This window comes from Notamacropus eugenii, chromosome 3 (assembly GCF_028372415.1).
Source record: "Notamacropus eugenii isolate mMacEug1 chromosome 3, mMacEug1.pri_v2, whole genome shotgun sequence".
Lineage (NCBI taxonomy): Eukaryota > Metazoa > Chordata > Mammalia > Diprotodontia > Macropodidae > Notamacropus > Notamacropus eugenii.
Window position 1 is genome coordinate 302,954,503 of NC_092874.1, and position 24,933 is coordinate 302,979,435.

The 24,933-nt window shown below is 45.5% G+C and overlaps 1 protein-coding gene across 3 annotated transcripts in view; it reads left to right on the forward strand.

Moving 5' to 3' along the window:
* Positions 1-269: 269 nt before the first annotated feature.
* The window catches only part of PARVG (parvin gamma), a 31,186-nt gene continuing 6,522 nt past the window's right edge, over positions 270-24,933 (forward strand). For 2 of the 3 annotated variants that reach the window (XM_072596380.1, XM_072596381.1), the window contains exons 1-10: positions 270-483; positions 3,691-3,785; positions 8,065-8,129; positions 14,698-14,800; positions 16,046-16,186; positions 17,556-17,671; positions 20,316-20,371; positions 21,653-21,675; positions 23,684-23,745; positions 23,842-23,910. In XM_072596380.1, the coding sequence (XP_072452481.1) occupies positions 3,707-3,785; positions 8,065-8,129; positions 14,698-14,800; positions 16,046-16,186; positions 17,556-17,671; positions 20,316-20,371; positions 21,653-21,675; positions 23,684-23,745; positions 23,842-23,910 (714 nt within the window). In that variant the 5' untranslated portion in view covers positions 270-483; positions 3,691-3,706. The other variant, XM_072596382.1, reaches the window with a different exon arrangement.

A 24,933-nucleotide genomic window follows, 5' to 3' on the forward strand; every position in this document is an offset into this window, starting at 1 on the left:
GGATAGGTCTTCTCACATCATAGAAAAGGAAGCTGGAGATCATGGAGGGGCAGTGACTGACCCAAGGTCTCACAGCCATGCCCCAGGACCCCTGCCCTGCCCTCCAGGGCAGTGCTCTGTGTAGAAGTCCAGACTTCCTTGGCAGCCAGAGTTTCCTTACATCATCCTCCCCGCACCCCCCCAAAGCCCCTGGTGCCTTGGAGACAGATGAAGGCTGTCAGACTGACGTCAGGACCCGTCTTTCAGGGCCTGTGAACTTGCTTTTGGACAGACAACCAACTGCATGCTGTGGGAGGAAGTGAGTAGACGTCTCTGCCACCGCAGACCTGGCTGGGACTTCCGCCCAGACTGCTCCTGATTGCTCTGAGTTCCGGGCTGGGGGGTCTTCTTTATGAGCTCCTGGAGGGCTGCCCACTGTCCCCCAGACCACCCTCAGTCTCTCTCTTTTGTCTAGACCTCCTCGGGGCCTGAACTTCCAGGAAGGTAAGTTTCTCCTTTTTCTAGATCCCCCCTTCCGGGCAATAGCGGCAGCTGGGAAGGTTGTGGGACCTGGATTCTACTCTCTGACACTTAAAAGCTGTGTGACATTAAGCCAGTTACTGAACATCTCTGGGCCCCAGATGTCACTTCTGTCTTGCAGGATCGTTCAAGACAGAACCACTTTGTGCAAGGCTTATGCACTGGTGCTGGGGACACAGAGATGGCTCGGACCCAGAACCTGCTCTTAAGAGTCTTAGAATTCAAGGGATGGGAGTGGGGAGACATGAACCCAAAGAACATACGGCCAGTGAAGAAGGGAGGAGTCCCTAGGGGCTGGGAGGAAACAGGAGGTGGGGGAGGGAGAAGGCCCGACTTGTGGGAGGAGGCAGAGCCTCAGAGTGGCCTCAAATGAACAGAGTGCAGCAGACCCAGAGAGAGATGCAGGTGCGAAGTTCATGTCCAGCATGAGAGTCTGGGCGAGGAAAGGACCAGGGCAGGGAGAGCCGGCAGTTTGGCTTCCCCTTACTATGTCTTGAAGAGGCGGCTACAGCACTGCAGGTGGAGTCAGGAAGACCCAGGTTCGAATTCCAGCTCAGACATCTCTTTGGGAGCGTTGCTTCCTTACTGCCTGCCCTCTGGGCATCAGCTTCCACTCTGGCTAAATGAGGGGGTCCATTGGAGAGGATCCAGGAGGCTGCGGGGCGTCCATGGCAGTGTCCACCCGGCCCAGCCACCGTCGCTATTTTCAGACTCCCCGCCTCTCCCCCATGCCCAGCAGCGGGAGGCTCTCTCTCTCATCTTAGCCATGCTTTGACTCATCAGCCCCGCCAGGAGCCTGCTGATCAGCAAATAACAGCTGGCTGCCTGGCACAGGCTAAATTGGTACCACTGTCTCGGCCTCCCGTCCTGGAATAGGACACGTCCGTGAGAGCTCAGGCAGCCGGGCCTAGGCCAATGAAAACATCCTCCCGGGAAGCCCCAGCTGGGCCAGGCCAGTGGTCATTGTGAGCCTGTGTCCACTGTGACAGTCCACCAATTACTGTACTTGAGGCTGTGTCCACAGGTTGATATCTGCTGTCTGTACAGGCCTAGGGATGACTGGGAGTGTAAAAAGCAGAGGGGGGGTGGGGTGCTGTGGAGCTGTGGAGAAAGGGGGAGAGAGAGAGAGACAGAGACAGAGACAGGGAGATGGAAACACAGAGATAGAGACAGAGAGACAGAGAGAGAGGGAGGGAGGGAGGGGGGGAGGGAGAGACACAGAGAGAGAGACAGAGAAAGACAGAGAGAGAGGAAGAGAGAGAGACAGACAGACAGACAGAGAGAGACAGAGAGAGAGGGAGGGAGGGAGGGAGGGAGGGAGGAGAGAGAGAGAGAGAGAGAGAGAGAGAGAGAGAGAGAGAGAGAGAGAGAGAGAGAGAGAGAGAGAGAGAGAGAGGAGAAGAAGAAGAAGAGAAATAAGAAGGGAAAGGAAAGAAGGAAGAGAGGATAAAGAGAGAGGAGGAGAGGGGATTGTTCCCCCAAGAGTAAATAAACTGATAAAACAGAAAAGAAGGCTAAGCTGGCTTCTAAATCTGCTCTCCCTTCTAAAGAGAAACCCTAGAGTCTTAGGATGTCAGAGTTCGAAGGGACCCCAGAGGTCATCTAGTCGTATCCTATTATTTCATAGCTGAGGAAACTGAGGCCCAGAGAGGGCTCCTGACTTGGCCAGAGCTGCACGTACAACTGCAGCAGAACTAGACCTTGGATCTGGCTCTCTTGGGCTCATGGCTCAGGCCAGGATTCTTCCATGGAGGCAGAGGAGAGCTGCCTCTGTCCTCACTCAGACTATCCAGAGATCAAATGGAACTATGTGACTAGCACTCCTTAGCTTGGGGGCCCTTGGTGACCAGAGTCCTGGCTTTAGGGAAGGATCTAAGGCAGAGGTCCTAGAACCTAGTATGTAGATAAGCCCTGAAAGCCTGTAGACCATGGGAGTTAGAAATGGTTAGTTATCCTTCCTTCTTGAAGAGGACCAAAATGACATTAACATGATAAAGTCAAGTTTCAATGTGTCTGACTATGGCTAATCAGACCAACACGAGCTCGGAATGCTCTACCACAGACTGGGCACAGATAGTATGAGTGAACATTTGGGGTAGATACTCCAAATTTGTGCATCCTACTTTTCCTTTGTGCTGTTTCAGTTCTGCTTTGCTCATAGAGCACAGCACCCTTTCTGATCTGGGCATGCCATACTAAGAACTCTTGTGCCAGTGTCTCCCATGTTGCACAGTCAAATCCAAAGTTCTTGAGAAAGACCTTGAGAGTGTCCTTTTATCGCTTCTTCTGACCACAGTGTGATCACCTGTCCCATATGAGTTCATCATAAAATAGTCTTTTTGGCAAGCATGCATTTTGCATTCAAACAGCATTGCATTCGATGGCCAGCTTATCAGAGTTGCGCTCTCTGAAGCATAGTTTGAACACCTTGTTTAGCAGAACTTATGGTGGGAGGTTGCATATTCTTGCCCAAGGAAGCTGGCCTCTGCTGGACATCCTTGCAGGTCTCAAGGAGTCTGTAGACCAGTGGGGGACAACAGAGCCATCACAGGAGTCCGCAAAACCCTGTTTGCATCATGCATTGCTATTTTGAACTTCCTTTCCACTTACAACAAAATCTGCTGATCAATTAATTGATAAGCTTTGATTAATTACCTCCTCTGGACCCAGAAGCATGCTAGGTGCTGAGGATCCAAAGAAACAACCTTTCCCTGAAGCAGTTCTCATCAGTGGGATGGTGGTCATCCTATGGACTGGCTTGGTGGTCCAGGTTTTGAGAAAAGGAGGAACATCCGAGTCCACGGGATGGCCCCCTGGCTTTGGACTTGCTATTTTGAGCCAGTCCCTAGATCACACACCTCAAGACATCTGAGGGTATATTTAAGCATGTTTCCTCCTCTGTAAATTGAGGCTGTTTGGCTCAGGCAGAGTTTGAACCAAGTACACTCTGAGGTCCTTTCCAACTCAGAGAGTCAGGGATTCTAAGACACTTCCTCTATAAAGATAAAAACCAAACTGAGCCACCATCCAGGGGTCTCTTCCTAGCTAAGCCTGATGACCAGGCCACTTAATTCAGGACTTGGTTCTTGGGAGACTTTTGAGTTACCAGTGGTCTTCAGGGGTTTTAGGTCTACACCCACACTGAAAGCATTTTCCCTTGGTGTTTCTTAGGGAACTCAAGAAGACAATGGAGTCAGAGTGTATCTACAACCTTCTGCAGCTCCCTGCCAACATCAAACCTCAGGCTGTGGAGGATTTGGCTCAAGGTAGGATGACTTCATGAGATGACTGGAGCAGTGGTCCAATGGGATTGAGTCCTAGAGATGGAGTCACTCGACAGACATGGACCGAATCCTGTCTGGGCAGGGCCTGAGCTAGACCAAGGAGGACATAGAGGACTGCTTGGCCCTAGTAGGCTGAGTGTGGACCAGTGTGAGATGACAAAAAGCAAATTCAGGAAGAATTTCCTCACAATTAGAGTGGGACAAGCTGGTCCTTGAAGGCATCCTGAGGCCCCCCACTTCTCCTTTCTTGATTGCCCAACTGCTAGTGACTCCCTTCCTAATTATCAAAATACTAATTTGGTATTTATTCTGTATATGCTTATAAAGGCATATACTCTTTCCCATGATAGAATCAATGAACAGATTAATAACTTGCCAAGCATCTATTATGTGCTTACTGTGTGCCAGGCACAGAGGATAAAAATATGATGAATGAAGCAGTCGCTACTTTCAAGGAGTTCCCATTCTATTGGGAGAGACAATGTGAGCAAACAGAATAAATGTGTTTGTGTATGTGTGTGTATGTGTGTGCATGTGAGTGCTCATGCTTTCAGAGTACTTGTAATCATTTTTATTGCAGGCAGTGAAAGGTTTTGGGGTAGAGACTATTGATAAGTAAGATGTATACATAGGGCAGCTAGGTGGTACGTTAGATAAAGCTCTTGGCCTGGGGTCAGGAAGACTCAGACAGTTCCTAGCTGTGTGACCCTGGGCAAGTCACTTAATCTCTCTGTACCTCAGTTTCCTCAACTGTAAAATGGGTGTAATAACAGCACCTACTTCACAGCGTTGTTGTGAGGAACAAATGAGATATTTGTAAAGCACTCGGCATAATTCCTGACATATAGAAGGCACTACAAAGATGCTTATGCCCTTCCCTTCCTAGAGAGAGTCCAACTGTGCCTGGTCATGGAGACCAAGTACATAGCTGTCCCTCTCTCCCCTCAAGTCATACTGTCAATGATTTCTGGTCATTCTTTATCTAGTTCCCCTTTCCCTCTTAGCATTGCTCATGCATTTCCCTGGGGAATAATTTTAGTGATTTTAACTACAAGTTTTTCATATCACAGAAATTCTTGATTAGCCCAGAAGTTAAGGAGAATAAATTCAGAATAAACACCAGGTAGCTCAGGAGGGAGGGTACTAGAAATTGCTGGGGAGCAGGAAAGATGCTCAGCTGCATCTTGCAGGAAGTCAGGTGGGTGGAGGTGAAGAGGAAGGCACTCCTACTATGGGATACCATCAATGAAAAGCGGAGAGAAAGCCTGTTTGGTCACTAGACCTTAGAGTGAAGAGGGAGTCATGTGCAAGGAGTATGGAGAGATAGGATGGGGCCAGATTGGGCAGGATTGGAAAAGCCAAGGAGTGGAATTCGTATTTCTTCCTAGAGGAAATAGGGAGCTACTGGAATTTATAGATTAAGGGAATGCTGTGGTCAGATCTGTGCCTGGGGAAAATCACTTTGGTAGCTGTTTGAGGGCAGACACTTTTTGTTTTGTCTTTTTTTGTATTCCCTGGGCTTGGCACAATACCTGGCACCCAGGGACTTGAGAAGTACTTACTAAGATTGATGGATAGTGGTCCTGTCCTCACTGGAGTGACCACAGAGGGTGGCGATGATGTGTCACATGTGGCCTGGTGATGGAGATGTGGCCACCAAGGCTGCTTCTGGCTTTCATGTGTTGAGATTTTGGAATGTGTGCTGGCCTTGGCTCTGCTCAGTGCCACTCAAAGTGGGAACAAACCATGTTCTTGTGATTCCCCATATAGATTGGATCTTTCAGCTGTGGGGAGGTGTGTGAGTCAAGGTCATGTCCAATCTTCTAATATCTGAAAGGGTATTGTGGAAAAGAGGGGTGGGCTTTGTTTTGGTTGGCCCCCAGGGCAGAACCAGGGGTCAATTGGTATGAGGTGGATTTGGGCTCAGTTCAAGGAGAAATTTCTAGAGAGAAAGAGGAGAGAAGAGAGAAAGAGAGAGGAGGGAAGGAAAGAGAGAAGGAGGGAGGAGGAGTGGGAGAGAGAGAAAGAGAGAGAGAGAGAAGGAGGGAGGGAGGGAGAGACAATGCATAGCACTGCTTTGGGAGGTAGTGGGCTCCTAGCTCCCAGCTCCCTGGAAATCTTTAAGCAAGGTTTGCATGGCTGCTTGTCCAAGATGCTAGAGAGGGGACACAGGCATGGACTGGGCCAGATGCTGCCTGAAGATGCAATCAGTCCAAGGATCTGGGCTCAGATCACACTCTAACCTGGTTCCTACCATCTAAGACCTTGGTAGGAAGGATTACACACACACACACACACACACACACACACACACACACACACACACACACACACACACATACACGCCCACGGTGAACTTTGGGAAGAACCTGGGAGTCAGGAGTGCTGTCTTCTAATGCCAGCCCTGCCTCCTTTCCCCATTGCCTGCCTCAGTCAGTTCCTCTGTGAAGGGCAGGGGTTGGCCCAGTAGACCTCCGAGGGTCCTTCCAGCTATGGATTTCTGTGATTACAGCTGGCCAAGCCCTGCTCCCCAAACCCCTGAAACTTGCTCCCATTTCCCAGCCTTTCTTCAAGTTTTAATCAAGCCCAAATCTCTTGTCTGTAATTGAGTTTTCACAGTCAGCTGAAGAGGCAATGCAAGTGTGAGCTAATCCTTTAAATGCGCTTTAATCAGCACAAAATTAGAATTAAACAAAGTTTTCTTAAAGGGAAAGTCCCTCAAGTCTCATTGATTTTTGCCTTCATTACAAATTCTTATCAAATAGCAAGTTCCTGCTTCTTTTCCAGTTCACACTGTAACGGGAAAGCAGAACTCTGCGAGGGATCAGGCAGGGTTGGTAATCCTTCAAACCACAGGATATCAGAGTGGACCAAAGAACAGAGAAGGAGAGATGGCAGAGCTGGGAGAGTTCTTAGACCAGGGGGTGCCAGGGCTGGAAAGTACCCTAGAACACAGAACGAACATGTCGGTCTGGCATGACATTCTTTTGATAAACCTGTGCCTCACCCCAATGACTCCCTGTTTCCTCACTTGATAGAGCGGATAGAACACAGAACTCAGAGCTGAAACGCTTGGGTCTGAGCCCTAGATCTGATTCTGGGTCAGTCACTTAACTTTTCAAACTTATAGGTTAGTTTCTTAATCTATACTTGTAGGAAGTGCCTCGAGGGGTGAGGAATGTGCTTCCTGGTCTATAGAAGGCCAAATAATTCTGAGCTGTTTTCACTTGATTTTGCCTTATTCAGAGGTCCCTGCTGGGCCCCGCCCTGGCTTCCCCTCCCCCTCTCTCACAAACCCTCAGCAGCAGCTTCACTTCCTCCCAAGGCTCCCTCCCATCTCTTCTTGAGCAATCTTTCATTTCCTTGTTGTCATTGAGTATCAGTATGGCAGCCTCTTCATCGCCTTCCAAGAGACAAACTCATCAGCAAGATATGGCAGGAACCTATCAGCCGCCCTCCAGCCCATCCGAGGGAATAGGGCACTCCCAGATAAGGAAGCTCCTTCCACCCATCATCAATGCAGGCAGCACCTTCTCTGTGATTTCTAGTTCTAGAGAGGTGTCCAGAGAGGGGCCTGAACCTCAACCTTCCTGACGGAGCCCAGCTCTCCATCCATTACATCCTGCAGTAAATGACAGGTCTATAGATCTAGGACTGGTCAGTGCCTTAGGGGTCAGACCAAACTGGCCTTCTCCCAGTTCCTCATACACAGCCTCCTCTTCTTCATCTTACATCAGCCTTGGCTGCCTCTTGTGCCTGGAATGCCCTCCCTCCTCCCCATGCCTCATTGCATCTTTTCCTTCCTTCAAGAAGACAGCCTCCAGACACTTTATTGTGAAAAACTGATCCAGGAGCAAGGGGCAAGTTTTCTGGTTTTCTTACCTTGCTCTTCTGTGCCCAGGGTGGGGAACCTATGGCCTTGAGGCTACATGTGGTCCTCAAGTGTGACCCTTCAATGGGGTGGATTTTATCAAAGGGCTGCCACATGTGGCCTCAAGTCTGAAGGTTTCCCACCCCGAGTTGGACAGCAGCACCTTTCAGGATCATATATATGATCATTATGACCAAAGTTCCACTTTTAAGCTGTTTTCCATCATATATAGTCCAGCTCTTTCCATTTACAAATTGAAAGCCAGACATGGCTGCATTCCTGAGGAGTTAAGGGACTTATCCAAGGTCACAGGATGAGTTAGTGGTAGAATGGCCCCAGAACTGAGGTCTGCCAGCATCTGTCACATCTATTGCATGTTTTTATTCACAGGAGAAAAGAAGAAATATTTACAGCCTGCTTCTCGAAAGAACCCAAAATTCGAAGAACTACAAAAGGTACAATTTATTTCCTTTAACTTGCTTTTCCCCGTCAGCGATAGGCTTATAGCATGGGCTGTGGTAGTCAGGGAAGGTTTCTATGGAGGAGGTAAATCCTGACTCAGATCTTAAAGGATGAATTGCCTTTTATTCCCTCCTCAAATATCTCTCTCACCAGCCTGCCATGAAACCTCCAGTTCGCATCATGTAACATCTCTGACAGGAATACTCTTCTTGAATACTTCCAGTGATGGAGAACTCACTACCTCATATAAATCTGTGATTCTTTTTTTAATTGAAGCATTTAAAACTACAGGTTGATAAGGGGACGGTAGGATAATCAATCCTCAAGGTCTCAGATGCAGAAAAAGTGAAAGCTTTTGAAGCAAAGTCCAAAGTTCCCTTGCCAAGTATGCTATGTAAGGAGCTCCTACACACTCAACATCAAATATGAATTTGTGTGGAAGTAAGAGGGGGTGAGGCAATTGGAGCCCAGCTTTCAGGTCATAGTGAGGCTACCTCTTGAGTATTTGGTTAAAGGAGGGTAGCAGGAGGTGGGGAATCCATGATGGAGAAAATACAGAGGAACATTTCTACTTCACCTTTGGAATAGACTGGATATTTTCTTTGGAATTTTGGAATGAAATGAGGCAGTCAGTTAGAAAAAAAGAGATGCCTACTTAGTCATGGCAAGGATACCACACTGAATGTGTTGGACATAATTTCTCTGCCTTTGTGTAACCATGATGGTCTGCTGGCCAGGAGTCTGAGGGAGAAGCCTCCTTAAGTACTTATCAGTCAGTTATTTGAACCTTAGTCCCCTGAACCAATTAAGCTTCAAGGGTGGTTTAAGGAAAAACTAGCCTAGCCTCAGTGGGATAAAGTCCCTGGAAAAAATTCACCTAGTCTAGGTGGGAGGGCCCTAGGAAACTCTGTTGATCTAGCTGCCTTGTGAGTAGGGCAGATATCATTTCCCCATTTTCTGGATGAGGAAAGCCAAGGTCCCAGGATTAGTTAGTGACACTGCTGGAATCTGAACCCAAGTCTGGTTCCTAATGCAGGGCTGGACTGGCTGCACAAGAACTGGCCCAGCTGCTTCCTGTGCAATTTCCCATCTTTGAGTCTCAGTTTCCTCATCTGTAGAGGGGGGTCTATGTGCACTGCTGATTTCACAGAAGAGGTTTCAGTCCTTGAAGCCCTATGTAAGTCCTAATCTTCTGGAGAACTGTGAACTGTGGGGATTCTTGTGTTGCTATTTTTCTGTCCTGCATTTTTGTATTTTCCCTAGGGGATAAATGGAAAGGAGATAATTGTGTGTTTTAGGCTTAAGGGCTATCTCTACCCTCTCCTTCCAAAAGAGAGTAAACAGTTTCAGTGTTGACCAAACACTTAATTAAGTGGAATTCATAGGAGATGAGCTGAAGAATCTTGGAAACCCCCTAAATTGGGAAGCAACACAGTCATTGTAGAGCAGTGGAAAGAGTGATGGCCAAGGATTGGGTTCTAGTCATGTCCTTGTTACTAATTATGGTGGTGACCCTGACCCGGTCACTTAAGTTCACTGGGGCTCAGTTTCCTCACTTGTCAAATGAAAGGGCTGAACAAATTGACCTTTGAGGACCCTCCTGGCTCCCACGCTGTGATGGGATTGGAGATCTGCTGATCTTCCACGCCCAACTGTCTTTTCAGCAAGGTCCCCAAATCCTGGTACATCCCACACTAATAGAACTGGAAGGGCTAGGAGAGGCCTAAGAATAGGGAATGTCAGAACTAGGAGGGCCTTTAGATATCTTCTAACTGAACTCCCTCAATATTACATAGGCAGAAAGAGCAGTCTAGAGAGAGGAAAGGACTTTTCCCGAGGTCACGTACTGGACAATGTGTGACCGAGCCAGGATCTAAACTCGTCTTCTGGCTGAATAGTTCACGTTCTTCCTAAGAGACTGCACTCTCCCCCTGTGGCCTAAGTAACAGCAGCAATAGTAATCAATCCAGCAGTGCTTTTAGGTTTGCTAAATGCTTTCTCTCTCTCATCTCATTTGATCCTTGCAATGGTCCTGTACTACAGATGTCATTTCCATTTTGCAGGTGAAGATAAGGGAAGGCAAGTAACTTGTGCAGAGGCAGGCTTGTCAGAAGCTAGAGTCAAGCCCAGCTCTCTCACATTCAATTCCAATGCTTTCCATCATATTTCAGGGTTTACAAAGCATTCTATAAACATTAAATTATTTGATCCTCACATCAGTCCTGGGAGGTGCATACTATTATTATTCTCATTTTACAGATGGTAAAACTGAGGCTATGAGAGGTAAAGTGTCTTCCAGGATCACTCACCTGGTAAATATCCAAAGCAAGATTTAAACTCGAGTCTTCCTGATTCCAAAATCTTCTACTCTATCTACTGGGCCACAAAACACTCCTATCGAAGCCTGGGCTTTCCAATCTCTATCCCTCTTTGTAATGATTCAGGGCTCAATAGAATTAGCTCAATGTCACTCATAACTAGGAATATCTGGAGATTCCAATATCAAGAAGAAATCCCTACATGACTTGGTCTCTGCCCTGGACCTTCTCCGTGGCAGTAGAGAATACCTTTGGTGAGCACTGATCTCCTCATTTCATATCTTGGTGTTCTTTAATAAGTTGGGAACTCACTGAGCATGGCTCTCTCTGTTACTGTGGAGTCTCCTAAAGGAGATCCATAACCACTCAAAAGAATTTGTGCTTATTCTCCATCCACACCTGAAAAACTAAGCAGATGAAAAACTCTTCTTCTCTAGACTATGAGATGGATACCTCATAGAACTGGTCCATCAGTATCTGTATCTCAGATTATGCCTAATGACAGTGAGCTGGTCCCAGAATTGAGGAAGGCAAGTTGGATTACCTTTGAGAAATAGCCAACTTCTTTCATGCTTGTGCTGGAAACAGAGGCCAATCTCTTTGATACCAATGCTCTTCTGTTATTGTTGAATGCCCACTAAGTCATGAAACATGACAGTTTTTGAAGAATTGAAATGGAACATAACCCATGAGACATATGGCAGGTGTAATGTAAGCAGGAGACGACATGTTACCAGAAATTATACAGTGGTGATTTTCCTAAAGCAGAAATCCTACCGTGTCACTTTCCTATTCAGTAAGTTCCAGTGATTCCTTATGACCTCCAGGATCAAAGCTCTCCATAATCTAGCTCCCTCCTCCCTTTCCATTCTTCTGACATCTTTTTCCCTCAAACAGATTCTTTGATCCAGTAACACGCTGGTGTTACCTTCTGGCTGGTCCAAGTCCAAGACCCTGCATCTCTCATCTTGGGTCATTTTCTCTGACTGTCATGCCTGGAATGTTCTCTCCTTATCGCTGCTTCCTGACTTTCTTGGCTTCCTTTGAGCCTCAACTGAAATCCCACCTTTTACAGGAAGACTTTCCTTGTTGTGGTTATTCAGGTATTTCTGACTCTCTGTGACCCCATTTGAGGTTTTCTTGGCAAAGATACTTGAGTTGTCTGCCATTTTCTCCTCCAATTCATTTTACAGATGAGGAAACTGAGGCAAACAGTGTTTGCTGCCTTCCCAGGGTCACACAGCTAGTAAGTGGATAAGGTCAAATTTGAACTCAGGTCTTCCTGACTCTAGGCCCAGCACTCTATCCACTAGCTACCCTCAGGCTTTTCCTAACCCCTGTCAATTCTAGTGCTTTCTCCCTGTTAATTGTTTCTTATTTATTCTGTATGTAGCCTATTTGTACATATTTGTTTGCATGTTGTCTCCCACATTAAACTGTGAGCTTTTGGGGGGCAGGAATTGTCTTTTTCCTGTTTGTGTGTCCCCAGTACTTAACATAATGCCTGACACATAGTAGGCATTTAATAAAGGTTTATTGGGTGGACATGGACAAGAGTCACTGAGGACAGGCAGGCACAGGTAGGCTGTGATGTGTTTCTTTGGAGGAAACATTCAGATCAATGAGATTATAGATCCATCCTCTCTCACTGGTTATTTCTCTACCAGGGAATGCTTGAAAAGCTGCTCAGGAAGTTTAGGGGGAGGATGGGTGAGGGGGAAGGGTGAACAAGAGAATCACTTGGAGACCAGCCTTATAGCTACACAACCTGGTAAATCTTATGTACTTTGTGATTTCTTAATTGTGGATGTGTTGTTTCCCCCAGTAGAATATAAGCTACTTGAGAACAGCGACTGTTTTTTTCTTGTCTTTGTATCCCTCATGCCTGGCACATAGTAGGTAGTTCATCAATGTTTGTTGAATTGAATGAAGCTAAATTGACTTCCTCCATAGGGAAAAAGCCTAATTCTGTTCTTTCTCTGGTCAGGAGAGGCAGGGATTCTATTTCACACAATCAAAGCTTCTCAGAGCTGGAAGAGGTCATGGAGGTAATTCTCATCCATCTCTTGGATAAAACACGACTTCCCTCGCTAGCATCCTTGACCTATCACCTGGCCTGTGGTTGGTCACTTCTAGAGATGGGGAGCTCACTCCCTATCCAAGGCAACCTGTTTCCATCTCAGGCAGCTCTAATTGTGATGAAACCCCACCTGAGCCTCTTTTTTTGAGCTGAAGGCTGCTTCCCTGTAGCTTGTCCCCATCTGCAGCATTGCCTCCCCTTCCAAAGATGAAAATGATTAGAAGGGAAAGAAGGATTCTGGGCAGCTGGGGATGAGTCATGGCAGAACTAATGAATTCTTCTCTGCGGCCAGATTTGCTAAAGTAGCGAGATGCAGGCGTAAGTTTCAAATTCAGACCCTCTTATTCCTTGGAACAGTTTCTCTTTTCCTTATCTTTGCACTACAGTCCACAAAGCTTTCCCTACTCTCAGCCCCTAGAGGACAGGGCAGTTTGACTGAAGCTGGGTGCATGGACTACCCACACCATCTCTACTTGTTAACTTCTGTCTCTTCTTTCCAAACTTGGCTCCCCTTCTCTGTTTTCTAGGAAGTCCATACCCCCAGCTGAGACCTTTCCTTACTTATATTTCTCTCAGGTATGAGCCATGGTCCAGAAGAAGTCTCTGGTCTTATATCGATCTCTTCGATCTTGGGGTTAGTCTCCCCCAAATCACTGTCTTTTTCTTGTTTCATTCCCCTCCACTGATACTTCTGGGAAATCTCAGAATACAAGTTATGTTTAGTTCTCTACATATGTGGGCAAAGGAGTCTCCAGATCCTGTGTAAATAAAGGTAGCCTTCTCTAACGTGGGATTGGGAGGAAGAGAGGGAGACAGTTCAAAACTTGAGATATACAGAAAATAAATGAATAAAACAAATATAAGATAATTTTTAAAAACAACAACAAGAAATAGCAAGAAAAAATAAATTCTTCAATTTTGTCATGGGGGAAAAAATACTCCAGCTAACCCGAATATATTGGGTACAAGACAGCTTTTATTTTATCACCATGGAAAATGCAGAAAACACATTAAGGATTCACAAAATAGCCTATGAACAAGGTATGGAATTCTCTTTCCAGTGGCTAGCACAGTGCCTGACACATAGTAGATACTTACTGATTGACTGCCTGACTTTTCAATGAATTCTACCTTTCCCTAGAACACTGTAGTCCCTTGGATTCATAGCTTTGCTTGGGTTTGAGCTCCCCTTGGAAGGAAAATGAATTTGAGGTCACTGCCTAAGCCACTCCCATTCCCATCAGACCTGCCATTTTGGAATTTTTTCTGGTAATAGTGCAAGGCAAAGTCCAGGCTCTGTAGTCCTTTAATGTTCCTCCCTCTGTCGTTGGGGCTACTGTTTCACATTCATCAATGGTAGTGTAGTGTTATTCAAAGAATGCTTGACCTGCAGCCAAATGTTTAAATCCCAGCTCTGACACTTAGTGGTTGTATGACCATGAGAAGTTTGTTGGACCTAAAAAGATGATAATAATATTTCCCTTCTCAGCCTCCCAGGACTGTCAGTTAATTAGTCAGTCAGTCAGGTATTTATTAAGCGTTTACTATGTGTCAGACACCATTCTAAGTACTCTGGATGCAGAGAAGAAAGGAAATCAATGGTCTCTTCCCACAAGGAACTCATCGTCTAAGGAGAAAAGGACTTGTAACTAAGAGGAGATGGAAAGCAGTCTCTGAGGCAAGGCACTAGAAATGGGGCTGTAAAGTGCCATAGAAAGAGAGTTCTCATTATTTTGTTGTTAATTTTAGTTCTTATTTTTATTATCTTGTGTCATTCCTACTTGTATAAATGACTTCCATCCATGTGACATTATTTGTAAAAGCTGAGCTCCTGCCTTTTCCCCAAGTTCCCCTTCTACTCCTTGCCTTTGCATCTTTGCATGAGGCTGTACTGTGGTACTAATGGTCCAGTCACAGGGAAGACAGGAAGACCCAAAGTTGTATCCGACATCCTCCCCATTGGTGAGGCTCTCCACCAACCAGGAAAGGACATTAGCAAGATGCTTGGGGCAGGCTCTGGGCAAGGGGAAGGGCCCTGCTTGGGGCATCCTCCAGATATGCTCTTGCGATCTGGGTCAACTTCCCAGTTGGGGGAGAGCTGGATAATCTCTCAGGTCCCGTCTAGAACTAAAACTCAGTAATTCTGCCTTGTTTGTGCGGCAGGTCTTGATGGAGTGGATCAATAGCACCCTTTTCCGGGAACATATAGTGGTCCAGAACCTGGAGGAAGACCTGTTTGATGGGCTTGTTCTACATCATCTCCTGCGTAAGATGCCAATGAGAATCAGTTCATGGCTTGGTTGAGCTGGAAGGAACATCCAAGATGACCGGGTCCAGTCTCCCCTTTGCAGATGAAGAAATAGAGGCTCTGAAAGAATGTGGTGAATGAGGAATCATCCTGGTGCAATGGGATAAATGGAAAATTTGAACTCAAGCCTGGGATTTAAACCATGAATCTGTCCTTCCCAGTCATGAGACCTTGGGCAAGTCCCATGCCTTTTGTGGGCTCAAAGAATTCCGGAACTAGAGCTAGGAAGGATTTCTGAGGCCCCCTGGTCCACCTCCATCTCTCCCCCCTACTCCACCCCCCACTTTATAAATGAAGAAAATGAGGCTCGGGGAAATGACTTGACCATGGTCACACAAGTAGTTAGCTTTGGAAGTAAAATTTTAATCCAGGTTCTCTGACTCTAGAGCCAATGCTCTTTCATGTACAGTACTGCTTTATACTTCAGTTTCTTCTTTTGTAAAATGAGGGAACTTGATCTCTATGTCCCCTCTATGGTCTGAATCTCTGATCCTGTGACTCACCCAAGGTCACACAGTAAGTTAGTGACAGAGTTGGGTTTGGAACCCAGGTCTCTGGTGTTCTGGGCCTAGGTTCTGGCCCATGTCCCATGCAATGACCATTTTCTGTTGGTAAAAAAATTACCTGTGCCTAAGATTTTAAGAGGCTTTCCCAGGAAAGGATCACTGTTGAGGTAGGGAGGGCTGCATTGAGGGAATGGGCACCAGGTTGGGCTAGGGTGGCACAATCTGTGTTGGGTTCTAGATAGAGATGGGTCAGGTGAAGAAGCAGCAGAATCACAAGGTTCTGGAACTGGAGGGATGGGTCAAAGTCACTGAGGCCAACCTTTGAGGAAAGTCCTCCATAACTTATTCAACAAGTATTTATCTAACTTCTTGAATACCTCTAGGAAGAGGGAACTTACTACCTTGCTAGGCAGGCATGATATTCTAACAGATCACTCACACCTGTTTTGAACAAATAAAGCATCAGAGCTTTATTTATTTATTCCAGGAAAAGTATTCAGCTAAGAGGGTTCTGAGGCCCCTTTCAGCTCTGACCTTCCCTGTTCTAAGGCCCCGCCAGCTCTGACTTTCTTCCAGGCTGTTTCTGAGACTGAAAGAGAAATTAAGCACTTACCCTCCCTGCACCTTCAGCCTTCAGTGTTCCATTTGCTGCATCCTCGCTCAGTTCTTGCTTTCCCTCCTTCTCTCACACTTTCAGAGAAGCTCTCGTCTGTCACATTGGAGGTTGAAGAGATCGCCTTGACTGCCAGCAATCAGAAGCGGAAGCTCGCCATTGTGTTGGAGGCATTGCACCAGTGTTTGCAGCTGGAGGAGAGCTCAGCCAAATGGAATGTGGAGAGTAAGTATCACTCAGCTCTGTCTGAGACACTGCTCAGCAACAGTACAGTGTGATGGAACCTCTAGTCAGAACTGGCTTATAAAGTCAGGTGATACTTCTGAAGCCAAGTCCCCTGTGTAGAATCTAGTCTGGAACTGGGAGGAAGCAGGAAAGGTCCCTGAGCTATTGAAGTAATACCACCTATAATTCTATGACTAATCCAAGTTCCTTTTTTTAAAGCTAGACTTGGGATTTCACTGGTGGTGAGAGTTCCTGATGGGGAAACTCCTTGTCTGTAACTCATAGACTTAGAATCAAGATCCCAGCTCTGACACTGACTCACTGTGTTTTCCCTCTCTGAATACTTGGTCTCTTCCTCTGTAAAAAGGACCTTCTTGTTTTTAGCCTAGGTGATAGCTAAGATCCTTTCCAGCTCTAAATCTCACAAGCTTCCTATGTGACACTATCCCCATATGACTCAAACTTTCAGTTCCCACCTCCTCTGACTGCTCAGAGCTGGGAGGGACCTTAGACGCCAGCTAACACCATACATCTGCCAGTGGAGAATCCCTGCTCCATCATCCCTGACAAGGGATCCTCCAGACTTCTCTTGAAGAATTTGATTAAGGAGGAAGAGGAAGAGGAGCATTAGTACAGCTCTAAGTATTAGCAAGTTACATTGAGCCAAAATCTTCCTGGTTGTAGCTCTCCCCCTTCCTATGGGACCAAAAGAGCTCTTCAAATACTTGAAGATAACAATGACATTTTCTCCATCCCTGCTCCCAATGCCTAGTCTTTTTTTTCTCTCCCTAGGCTAAACACTTTATTACTTAAAAAACGGATTTGTATACATCTTTAAAGATAATTTTTTTCAATCAACAAGCATTTATTTTCTCTTTCTCCTACCTTTCTTTCCCCATTGGAAAACAAACAAACTAAACCTTGTAGCAAACATGCATAACCAAACAAAACAAATTTCCTATTGGCCACTTTCAGAAATACATGTCTCTTTCTGCATCTTCATTGACCCTCAAATGGCATGGACTGGAGACCAGTCACCATCCTGGTCTCCAGCACATCACAGTCCTTCTTAAACTTCCATCACAAGGACAGGGCACAATCCTCCAGGTATGAGCTTCTCAGAACATAATGTCAGAGGACTTATCTCCTCCTGTGCCAGAAATACTCTGCTTCTCTTAGTGCAGCCTAAGGTTGCATTAAGGCTTTTATGGAAGCCATGTTATTTTGTTGACTCATACTGAGCTTGTGGTGCACTAAAATCCCTAGCTCTTCTTTCCCCCTCTACTTCCCAGTTTTTCTTCATATGGACCACCCCCTGGCCCTGCCTCCCCTACCTCACACTTAATTTTATTCTATTTGATTTCAACAGGCATCTTCAATAAGGACTTGTTGCCCACTCTCCATCTTCTAGTGGCCATGGCCAAGCACTTCCAACCTGACCTACCCCTCCCTGCAAATGTCCAAGTGGAAGTGGTGACAGTGGAGGTAACTGAATGCTCATGGAGACCAAGAAGGTCATCTTAGCAAACACTGCTAGGGAACATGTTTTAGTCTCTGTTCTCCTTAGAATCTTACTTAACCATCTACATGGGTGAGTGTATTGGGGTGTGCTCAGATTTGCAGGGACCTGTCCAGCCATTCTAATCACCAGGACCATTAGCTCAAGTCCCACTTCCTTAATGAAGCCTCCCATGATTACCTTGGACCATAGTGATCTCTCTCTCTTTCTCCTACATTCCTATCACATTATCATCAGGATGAAACCGTGGCAGGATCTGGAACTAGAGGCTGGGTTCCAAATCCAACTCTTCTATTGGGTCACCTCAAGGAAATCACTGTTCCTTTCTAGATCTCATTTTTCTCATGCATAAAAAGATGAAGTTGGACTAGATGACTCTTAGGTTAACTCCAGATCCATGATCTTCTCTGGGCCATGGTTTCTTCTTCTGTAAAAGGACATAAAAATAGGTGATCTCTAAGGCTCTTCCTTGGGGCAGTTAGGTAGCACAGTGGATGGAACACTGGGTTGGAGTCAGGAAAACTTGAATTCAAATCCAGTCTGACATTCACTAGCTGTGTGATCTTCAGCAGGTCAATTCAACCTTCTTGCCTCAGTTTCCTCTTCTGTAAAATGAGCTGGAGAAGGAAATGGCAAATCACTCCAATGTCTTTGCCAAGAAAACCCCACATGGAGTTATGAAGAGTCAAACACAACTGACAAACAACAGAATAACAACAACTCCCTCTAGAGTGAGCCAAGTTCTGAATCCCTCCCCTGGTCAGACAGTGCCCTGTGAAGATCATCTTTAAACATGTCCATGGTGGTGCAGAGTCAGAATGGTGTAGTGTGTGGATTGTAGAGCATTGAACTAGCAGTCAGGAAGACCAAGCTCAATTGCAGCCTCAGTCCCATGCCAGCACTATGACCCTGGGCAAATCACTTAATCTCGGAGACTTAATTTCCTTATCTATAAAAGGGGGAGAAGGAGAGCTTCTCCCATATGAGGCTGTTATGAGCTGTGAATCAAAACAATTACTCAATCAACAAGCATTTATTGGGTGCCAGGTAGCATGCTGTGTGCTAGGAAGACAAAGGTGGCTGTGAAGCTATCCTCAGAGACTTTCCATTCCATAGACTGGGACAATCTATAACCAGAAATGGTTGTAAGGTGCTCTGAAGCCTCAGATCTGGGAGCTGCCAGTGCGGTTATTATCCAGGTTCTCTTACTCTGTGCTTGGTGCTGAGGAGGCAATCATGAGAAAGGGTACCTTCCCTGCCTTCAGAGAGCTTACGTTTGATTAGAGGGAATGGGGTGTGTCCAGTACAATCCAGGAAGGGTCCAATGTTCTAGGGGTAAAGGAGAAATCCAGAGGAAGCTCCCAAGAAAAATAAGGAGAGCTTATCTAATTGGGGGAACCATGGACAGCTCCATGAAAGAGCAGAAGGAAGAGGAAGGATGTGAGGAAGTCTTTGAGGCATGGGAGACAGCCTGTGGGAATGCCTGGAGGCTGCTAGCTGGACTAGACTGTAGTGTGTGGGGAGGGGGTAAGCTGAAGGAAGACTACAAAGGTAAGTTTAATTCATCTTGCGATGGCCCTGGCTGACTAGGGGAGCCAAGGAAGGGTTCTGAGCAGGGAGTTAATATGGCCAGGCCAGAAAATAGAAGATGAAACTGGACCAGAGGGCCTCTAAGGCCCCTTTCAGCCCTCCCTGCTCATGAGCTTATGGGACCATCTGAGCATTGCAGTTGTTGTGGTTTGTCCTTTGTTCTTGAAGAGGACCAAGGCATCAGGAAGATAATGCCATGACTTGCAAGCACCAGCCTCACCTTCTCCTCCAGAGCCATCGGAGTCCAGTGACCAGATATAGATCAGTATGACTGGGGATGGTCCAGCAGTCTGAGTGTAGGCCGCTCCTGGATATGGACCATACCCCTCAAATTAGATCTCTTCAGAAGAGATCATCAATGGATGCTTTTCCCTCTCCGGATCATAAAAGTCCCATTCTTGGTTCAGGGTTATGGGCCATAGATCATTTAATGAACTCACTCCTTGTTTTCCATTTGGGCTATAAGATACATTGGGGACTGTGTCCAGACTTAGGGCTTTTCTCCCTTTGCAGAAGGCAGTCTGTTTCTCCTAAGCACGAGACCTCATTTGCTTCTGTCCCTGAAGCTTGTCCAGAGGCTCAGGTGATGGATGACCCTTGTAAGAGCCTTTGCAATGGCCTAGAACCCGGTCAGTCTCACTGACTCCCACAATCCAAAACCAGAGAAGCTGTTGACTTGGGAAGCTTTGCTTGAGAGACTTTGGAAGGTATCTCAGAGACTAATCCCCCCTTTACAGATGAGGAAACTGAGGTTCAGAGATGAAGTGACTTATTTATGGTCACACACAATGTGGCAGAGCTGGGATTTGAGCATTCACCTCTAGACTGAAGTCCACCCTTCTTTGTATAGCATCCCTCACTTGCACAGATAGTGGGCTGCATGATGGTGCTTGGTGCCAGGTTTGGTGGGAGAGTGCTGGGCATTTTCAGACTATTGAGACCCTAAGGTTTTGATGCTCTCCTCCTGGGTGAATTTTCTCTGGGCACTCACCACCATCTCTTCCCTTTCTTGCCTGTTAGAGCACCAAGAATGGCTTAAAGTCTGAGAAGTTTGTGGAACAGATCACCGACTGCAAGTAAGCAAGGAAGAGGGGAGGCATGGGTGGGGCAAAGGAGACCGAGAAGGGAATGTCAAACAGGTGGAGAAAGGACCTTACCAGAGCCTGGTCAAGAATAGCAGTAGAGAAAGCAGCGAGGCAAAGGGACTGGTCAATGATGTCATGCATTGAAGAGAAGTCAAGAAGGATGATTGATCAGGATGGGGCCATTGGATTTAGCAATAAAAGGAACAATAAATAAAAGTTCTTTTGGAGAGAACTATTTCAGTTGGGTAGTGAGGATAGAAGACAGATTTATAGGCTTGAAAAGTGAGTGGCCTCCTTCTAGTTCTGACCTTCCCTGTTCTAAGGCCCCTCCCAGCTCTGATATTTTGTCTCCTAAAATCTTCTCATCTCTGATATTTTTTGGTTCTGTGATTGAAACGCTGAAGACAGAAATATTTTAAAATTCAATATTAAAATATTTATATGCTGAAGAGTTAATTTACCAAACTCATTTACCAATGAATTTCATATAGTATGAGAGTACTGTGGCATCCATTCTGAGTGTGGCCCCAAGTCTGAGCAAGCCTTCTGCCTGCATTTCTACATAGAAGGAATGCCCGTGGTAGTTTTATGTTGGCAAGAAAATATTACCCCTATTTTACAGTTGAGGAAATAGACACCTAGGAAGGGCAAGCAATTTGTGCAGGATCACACAGCTAATAAGTAGCAGACTTTCTGGACCATGAGTAAATAATTACTGCCCCATAACGGGTCATTGTTGGTAAAACGAGAATTTGGGGTTTCGGTAGGGAAGGCTGAATGCTGAGAGAGGCATTCCAAGAATTTGCCTCCCATCATAATATTTATGATCATCATATGCTTTTCCCTTTTCGGGTCATAAAAATCCCATTCTTGGTTCAGGGTTGCGAGTCATAGATCATTTAATGAGCTCACTCCTTGTTTTCCATTTGGGCTATAAGATACATTGGGGACTGTGTCCAGAGTTAGGGCTTTCCCTCTTTGCAGAAGGCAGTCTGTTTCTCCTAAGCACGAGACCTCATTTGCTTCTGTCCTTGAAGCCTGTCCAGAGGCTCAGGTGATGGATGGCCCTTGTAAAAGCCTCTGGAATGGCCTGGAACCTGGTCAGCCCCACTGACTCCCACAATCCAAAGCCAGAGAAGCTGCTGACTTGGGAAGCTCTGCTTGAGATGCTTTGGGTTGCCCAACTTCCCGCTGTGCTGAAGTGTGGCCACCAGGGAAGGATGGATGTTAGCAGCAGATGAGTTTTTAATCACTTTTTTCTTTTGTCTTTAGCACGAATTCGAATCAGCAGTCAAGTAAGTCTCCCCCCTCCCCCCAACTGGAAAAGTGGAAATCTCTTCCTATCATTTGACTGTTGCTAGAGACATGCATGATGAATGATCTTGCTTTGCATTCAGTTTTGTTTCTCCCAACAAACATTTATCAAGCATCTCTTATGTTCTTGGGGAGAGGAAGCAGGTCATAAAGAGCAGAGAGCCACTTAGGAGCCAGGAAGATCTGGGTTCAAATCCAGCCTTTGACATCTACTTACCAAATCGCTTATATTCTCAGTTCCCCAGGCCAACCTCCAAGACTATATAGAACACAAGCAGTTGGATGAAATGCTTTCATAAAGGGAGTTTCTATATTGGAAAGTCTCTGCTTTGAAAAAAAAAACCATCATAAATCTTGACTTCTCCAATTTTAGCTCCACCTTCAATTGGCTGTATAACCATTGAGAGGTCACCTTTCCCCTCTCGGAGCCTGTTTGCTTACCTGCAAAATGGGCTAACACTGTTTTCATGACCTACATCCCCGGGCTGTCATGCCATGGGGGTCAAAAGAAATAGTGACCAAAAAATATTCTATAACTGTGCAAGAGAACTGAGTTTACTGTTTTCCAAGACTCTAGAATTATAGAATTTCAGAACTAGAAGAGAAGCCCAGAGGGCATCTGGTCCAGCTCATAGTAGACTAGGCATTCCCTCCACATAATCTTCATTAAGCAGTTATCCAGCCTGTACTTGAAGCCCTTCAGAAAAGGGGAGTCCACTACTTCCCAACACAGCCCTTTCTGCTGGACAGCTTCCATTGTGAGGAAGAGCAGCTCAGTCTCCAAGCTCACATCATAAGTTAAAGACTTGTGATTTTGCTACTATAGATTATCATGACTCTGTCAAAAAAAAGAAAAAAAAAGAAATCCAGCAACCTGTGGCCAACCTAATGATGAACCTCATGACTAAATATGTATAATTATATTTGATTTATGTTCAGTATCTCTGTCTATCCTGAGCATTGTGAGGATCAAAGAAGATAATACATGTGAAACCTTTGTAAACTGTAACTCGCCCAATGAATATGAAGGATTTTTATTCTCTTCCTATGTTCTGACTAATGCTCCAGAACTGGTTTGTATTAGCTTTATCTTTCTTATTGTGATAGTTCAGTAGTACATTTGTATAGGACTTTCTAGTTTGCAAATTACCTGGACATGAACCACATGATGAATGAGAGACACACAGATGAACTGACCTCCTACTCAAAACTTTTCCACCATGGTAGAATCTGGTGAGCATTTAATAAGCATTTAACTGACTGATTGATTATACTTTACTAGTTTGACCTTTGAGAACCTGGAATCACCTCTGATGATGCCTGTGAAAATAACATTGGGGAGTGCATGAGCTCAGCTAGCTCAACGGCCCTGTCTTTGCGCCATCTAGGGCATAGTATTCCAACTGATAAGGTTATCAGTGGGCATAAGAATTATTCCTCAAATAGAATCTGAGCATCAGGTATCAAATTCTTCTTTGGATCTCTCACATAGAAAGGATGTTCAATAACTATTTGTTGGATAAGTGAGCAACTGTGAGAGTGAGAGAGTGGGTGGATAAGTAAATGGGTGAGTGAATAACTGAATATGTGAATGAATGAGCAAATAAATAAAGGAATAAATGAGTTGAATGAATGGGTAAATAAATGTATAAGTACATGAAGGAACAAGTGAGTTAGTGAATAAATAATGGAACACAGATAAATGAGTAAATAAAGGGATCAGTGAGTTGAATAAGTGAATAAATGAATGAGTAAATGAGTGAATGCATATGTGAATAAATGAATGAATAAATGAATATGTAAATGAGTGAACAAATGAATCAGAGGAGGGAGTGAATGAATATCAAATTATCGGGTTGATAATATGTGCATGAGGGCTAGACTCCAGAGAAGGGAAGTCCTCCAATGACAGCTCTCTCTGGCTAAGTCTTGGTTCATCTTGCAGATAATAGAATTCTAATGAAGCCTTCATTGAATATGTTTCTGCAGAAGTCGACGTCTTTGATGAATTATTTAAACTTGCCCCAGAGAAAGTGAACGCCGTCAAAGAGGTAAGTGAGATCCCAGCTCTGCTGAAATTCAACACACAGGGGCCCATTGCAGGTTGCTCTGGGAGGCTTAGCTCTGTTTTTTCCTTTTTCTCATAGGCAATCATAAAGTTTGTCAACAAGAAGATGGAGCGTTTGGGGTTGTCTGTGCAAAATCTTGATACCCAGGTAGGGACTCCCAGACTACTACCTGGGTTCACACAGGGGGTCTGGGTATCAAGATGCTTACTTTTCCTTTGGATATTCATTAAAAAAATAGATCTTCTCTTGTGATAATGAGTGGTGACTGGGAGATCACTCAAAGCTCAAAGCAGGCAGAAGGGATTCATGTGGACAAGTCCCTTCCGGTAAAGCTGTGATGCCCTTCTCATATTAGAGACCAACAAGCATCTTGTGTGCAGATGCTTATGCCGGGCACTGGGGGAGGGGGAAAATGGTTAGGGTGAGATTCAGGAGAGTCTACGAAATGTCTACACATGGCAGAGCATTATGCATGGTGCTGAGGGTGCACAAATGAAATAAGACCTAGTCCCTGACCTTCAGGAGTTTACCCATTTGCGACATGGGGAGACATCATGGCCTGGAGCCAGGAAGACAGGAAGATCTGGTTCAAGTCCCACTTTGGACACATACTGGCTCAGTGATGTCTCAGTAAGTCACAATGGCAACTCGCTACAGCTTTGAGTTGTCCAAAAGACCCCATCTAGTGTGGGCATTGGAGTTATTAATATGACATACAGACGAATGAGTATGATGCAAAGAACAAAGGAGAGATCGTGGGAAAACGCTTTAGAAACAACGAAGAAAGAGATCATATTGTGCTGGGGAGATCAGAGAAGGCTTCTTGGAAGATGTGGCATTTGAGCTGAACCTCGGAGGATTTTAGCCAATAGAAATGAGGGAAATAAGTGTCCCAGGAACGTGAGGTGCCAATTGTTTCGAGGTGAAAGATGCAATGTTTCAGTCAGGCAAGATGTAATAATCCAAATTGGCTGAGACATAAACTGTCTGAAGAGGAGTAGGGATGAGAGTTTGGAACCAGAGTCTGGAGAGCCTTTGCTGCTCAGCTGAAGAGGGTGTATTTCTGTACTAGAGGACACAGGGAGTCCTGAAGATTTCTGATCAGCTGAATGACACAGGGAGGCAGTTAGAGAAGATAGTTTGTTCAAGAGCTTGGCAGGAAAAGACAGG